This window comes from Pavona decussata, unplaced genomic scaffold (assembly GCF_977016875.1).
Source record: "Pavona decussata unplaced genomic scaffold, jaPavDecu1.1 SCAFFOLD_348, whole genome shotgun sequence".
Lineage (NCBI taxonomy): Eukaryota > Metazoa > Cnidaria > Anthozoa > Scleractinia > Agariciidae > Pavona > Pavona decussata.
Window position 1 is genome coordinate 397,239 of NW_028145732.1, and position 5,102 is coordinate 402,340.

The 5,102-nt window shown below is 38.5% G+C and overlaps 1 protein-coding gene and 1 pseudogene across 1 annotated transcript; both read right to left on the reverse strand.

The window, feature by feature from the left end:
• Window positions 1-1,968: 1,968 nt before the first annotated feature.
• On the reverse strand, window positions 1,969-3,311 carry LOC146453157 (uncharacterized; annotated as a pseudogene).
• A 111-nt stretch (window positions 3,312-3,422) lies between these two features.
• Window positions 3,423-5,102, reverse strand: LOC146453158 (uncharacterized). The gene is made up of 3 exons (XM_085097018.1): window positions 5,099-5,102; window positions 4,631-4,768; window positions 3,423-4,206 (listed from the first exon to the last, which is right to left on the reverse strand). The coding sequence occupies exons 1-3, from the start codon at window positions 5,100-5,102 to the stop codon at window positions 3,731-3,733; spliced, it is 618 nt and encodes a 205-aa protein (XP_084953144.1). The 3' UTR covers window positions 3,423-3,730.

Consider the following 5,102-nt stretch of genomic DNA (forward strand, 5'->3'; position numbering starts at 1 on the left):
GGTCTGAAAGGACTAATATTATATTATGAAGTCTCTTACTCAAAGTCCAGTTCAATTTATAGAAGGAAAATAGTCTTTTAGCAGAAGACAAAAACTGAAAATATGCTAGCAAATGCGGCGCGCGTGTTCAGGAACTCAAGGTAAAGTATTTTGGGGAAATTAATTTGCGTTTACTAAATAAATAATCATTTTAAAAAAAATCATTTTTTGTCAAGAAATACCAAAAAAAAAAATATATGACCTACCTCCATTTTATCCCCAAAAGTAAGCAAGCTTATATCCATCGTGTTGGAAACTTGTGTAATTTGGCAAGGCCGTTTGAACGTTACTGCAAACTCTTTTCGGCTAAAGTCGCTGTTGTCTTCCGAAAAAACAATTTCTCACTGTTCTCTCCCCACACAAAGGGCATGTATGTATTAAAACGTCGCATGACAATCTTAATCGGAGCGAAAACTTTTCCGTGTTTTTGTTTCTTCCCCGAACTGAGCGAAAACCAAACACAGAAGGAAAGAGCCAATCACAGAGCAGATTAGAATGAGGCATTCCTTATTCTGGTAACCAACCAGAAATGGCGTTATATCGAACTTTACCAGATCTCACATTTCGACATTCCCGAACCGACGACTGAGATCGGGGTACGAGATTAATGCGTGCCTGCTGCCGCCAGGAAAAAGACCCTTTTCTTTTGGAGGAAACCTGAACCCTCCAGAATGCAGGATCAGGCAATTAACAAGAACCTCAGGTTGAAGAAAGAAAAACTGTATATACATATACGTAAACTGTAATATAACGCTAAATAACTAGAAATACATGACAAATTGACATGAAGTTTTTTTTTTTTTCAGAAAATGGAAAATCTTTTTTGTTTTGCTTTTATTAACTCATATTAGTGTTCCTTTTGATTACTGTTTGCTTAGTGTCGGCGTTTTCGTATAGATTTTGGGAAATCTAGAAATCCAAGATGGTCGCCATTTGACAATTATCACGTCATACGTGATTTGGTATCAATAGCAATTGCCACGTCATACGACGTCATTACTTTCCATTTGGGACCGCAAAGGAAACATCCTTGGTCGCAGCTTCTCTAGTTCCGAAGTTATGGAGGCGGGAGGGAGACCCCCCCCCCCCCTCCCCCCCCCTTATTGTCCGAAAAGATAAAAATAAAAAAGGCCGGTTTCGGGAGGGTTAAGAAACAGACACTTCAGTTACAACCGGCGTGCGTAGTAGTGGGACTCGCTCGTCTCTCACCAGTGTGGCTCGGGTTTGCCTCAGAGATGAAGGTTTCCTCTAGCTTTCCATCCACACTTGTATGGGACTCTCAAGAATTTCTGAATTTGGTGAGTATTTACCCTACTTATTTACAGTTTTGTCATTAAAAGCAGTTTATCCATCGTTTTTCCAACGTATCAATGACCTAAATGGATAAAAAATAATTCTCACGATGTGTGTCTCCCGGCGAACTGAAGTTAGCAGTATATCCCGACCAAATCTCACGTATTATGCATGAGTCTCACGTCTGCTGATCGATCTCATGTATACAGGCCGATTTCGTACGGCCATACCGAGTATGTTTTTTGTTTTTAGTTCAATGTGGCAAACTGCGGGTCGGCGGTGCATTGTGGTCACAAACAAACCGAACTGAGCGAATTTTGTCACGTGCCATATCGATCTAATTATTGACTAAAGAATCGTTCCGATTAACGATTAATTTATTTCCTTCACACTTCATTCCTAGAGCATCTGCTCGTTACGGTACATATGATACAATTTTAGTCTTTTTCAGTCTTTATCTTGTTTATACAACAATGTCCAACTGCACTCATATACTGAAATCCTTAAATTAAATAATAATTTCAAAACGGTGACACCAATGTCACTCAAACTACAAATAACAGGGAGCCGCACACTTCTCAGTTTCGATAAGAGCAACGAAGCTTTTTTAAATCATGACTCTTTGCCAGCAGAGGTTTATATGTACCACGCATAGATATCAACACAGGTACCACCACTCTTGTTGTCCTCTGAACAGTCTACCCAGTCCTGCCCATACCATATCTGCAACTCTTGGCCGCGTGACAACGACAATGGGCGTGAAAGTTTGCGAAACACCAGCTCGGGTGACTTATGCCCAACTCCTTCAAGGTTGTAGAAATGCTTCTTATGACAAAAACTCTCAAATTTTTCCAAGTCTTCAATGGATGGCAGAAGGGCTGTCATGTTAGCATTTGTTATGATTGTCATAACCATCTTGCCATATTTTAGAATATTAGTGCACCTTCAATATGAATCACGGTTTTGTCTGGTGCAGCGTATCGAACCCGATTTGTGAACGAGCTTGATGGTCATGACTCGCCCAGTCTTTGTCATGTTGAAGGCACCATAAGAGTTATCTCGAGCTCCAAAGCAAACAGGACCTGTGTTGACTTTTTGCCAGACGTCTGAAAGTAAAAGCAATTCATCAACGATATTATTGAAAGAAATTTTTCTTGCCGTTATGTGTGTTTATCCTTTTGTCTAAAATTTAGTTGTAAAGAAAATCTGAAGTTCTTCAACTGAACTCGACAAAATGTTAGCTGTCAAAATTTCGTAATATTGAAAAACGTTTTTCTTTTGTTTTCGGAGGGGCAAATATGCTGTTAAACATGCAAAATATGGTAAAATAGCATTTTTGTTAAGTCAACAACGCCTCCTAAATTCCGTGAAAAAATTCCTTGCCTAAAGCCTTCCGCAACTTAAGAAGGCTCGCAACAGTTTTTCTGGCATTGGAGTGGATCTTTTCAAATAAATATTTTGCATGGAAGGCTTGCGTCGATTTCTGTCATACTACATTTCCCATTTTAAAAGAACCTTGAACTTCATAAGTTGCCTTGATGTCAAGTTATTTGTGTTTTAAAACGGCTAAAATAAGTCGTAAAGCTGGTAATTTGCATAAATCAAAATATTTCAAAAACTGCCCTTACAGAGTTTACTTTTTAATTGTGAGGCATAAAAAAAGTGGTTTTGATGATTGAGAAATAGTTTAAAATTTTAGGCCATTAGACAAGCAGGCTGAAACTCGATCAAGTTTCATTCGCTGTTCTGTTTCTCTGAACATAAGTTTTATTTTGTTTTTCCACTGCTATTCCCGTGCATTGATATTTATATGTACACCTCGCCTTTTTATTATTAAAACACCTGTTTAGTGGTAACGACTTAAATCTAGCAAAGCCTTTGTTTTAAACCACCTCCAGGAAGATAAAGGAAGAAATACAATCGTGGGCTTGAGGTATACTGAAGGTGACGTCATGTTCTGCACGTTGAGATTGGGTCATCGCATGGAGAATGAGCCACAATGATTCAGCACTCACCTATATTCTAGAGCATTTCTTTATTAAATACTTTAGGAGGTATATAAATCTTATTCATCTGATTTTCTTCTGAATACATCCACTATGGGCATGCAAACAAGCACCATACCATTCTATGCTCCTATCAGTTTAGACTTCATTGATGGCTAAAAAACAGTAATGCGTTAATTGTTTCTAACCTTAAATTAACTTTATAGCTAAAAACGTTCATTAATATATTGAAAGTTGGCCATTGATTCTTGAAAGGCCGTAATAAAATGACAACGACATTGTCAATGGAACATAAGCTATAAAACTACATCAGCAAGAAATACTTTCGTTTTAGATGACAGGAAAGATACTTTGGTTGAATTTTAATTTTGGATTAGACGCTAAACAGACGTTTATATGTACCATGCATACACATCAACACAAGTAAACCCTGAGTTGTCACTTGCTCCACAATCTGCAAAGTCCTGCCCATACCATATCTGCAGCTCTTGGCCTTGTGACAAAGGCATTGGGCTCCTAAGGTTGCGAAACACTAGCTCAGGTGACTTTTGTTCAATCCCTTCAAGGGTATAGAAATGTTTCCTGCCGCAGATGTGACTTGGGAATGATTTCAAGTTTTCAGCAGGAGGCAGAATGGCTTCTCTCTTAGTATTTGTTATTATTGTCATGACGTCTTCGCTACGGTAGTAGTTCAAATTGTCACAACCCCAGTAGGAATCACCGTAGACTGTGTTGCAGCGTATAGAACCCGATTTGTGAACGAGCTTCATGGTCTTGACATGCCCAGTTTTAGTGATGGTGAAGGTGCCATAAGAATTACCTCCAGCACCAAAGCAAACAGGATTGGTGTTGATTTTCTGCCAGGTGACTACAATTGCAAAGAAGTTATCCGTGTCATTACAAAAGCAATTTCCGAACCATATGGTGTACATTTCGTTGCCATGGCGCCCATTATCAAAATTAAAGAAAACTTTTCACTAAATTTTATAGACCGATGTTCGAGTCCTCCCGGGTGAAACATTTTCACAGAGTATCTTGCTTCTCTACGTCTGCTGAAACTAGGTAACCAGCACTATAAAATGTTCTGCTCAAGAGCTCCTATTTTAGACCATCAGATCGAGGAAAAACTGATTAATATTAGGGCAAGGTAGGAAAGAAGTCTTTGCAAAAAAGTCTTCGAGGGGATTGTGTTCTTGAGAGCTGCCAATTTGCATAGAAATAGTACAAACTCTATGAGCAATTCGCCTTATGTGTGCTCATGATTACGACATAGACGGCAGTTCTTTACCTACCGCTGTCACCTGCTGTGCAACTGCGTTCAATTTCTGCGGCTATTCTATCAACCAGTTCCTTAACCTCTTCTTGTTTCTTCTTAATCTTTTCGTTTTCTTTCTTAATCGCATCAATAACTTTCTCTTCCTCAAGGCAAGCTGCAAGCAATTTGTTTTGGAAATACGTAAGTACAATACGCTCAATTTAAACCATCATGAATCATCATAATCATCATCAGCCCCATTCACACCAACAAAACATGTTTAATTAAACCAGGTTTAACAAAATGAAAATTGGTTACAGAAAGCTGAACCATTGGCTTTGACACGAGGATTCAAGTAAACTTTAACTTAATGCTTTCATTTCTGCTAAATCTGTAGTCAACAAAAATACGAAGGCAGCTTTTATGAAGGAAACAATCTTAAACTGTGTTTAACTAAACAGCTTTGAAACGTGTTTAAACCTTAGTGTGAATGCAGCATTATTACCCAT

Coding starts and splice junctions, on each gene's coding strand:
- LOC146453158 (XM_085097018.1), bottom strand. Junction 4,207..4,630: donor TTGCACAGCAGGTGACAGCG/GTAGGTAAAGAA, acceptor TTGCAATTGTAG/TCACCTGGCAGAAAATCAAC.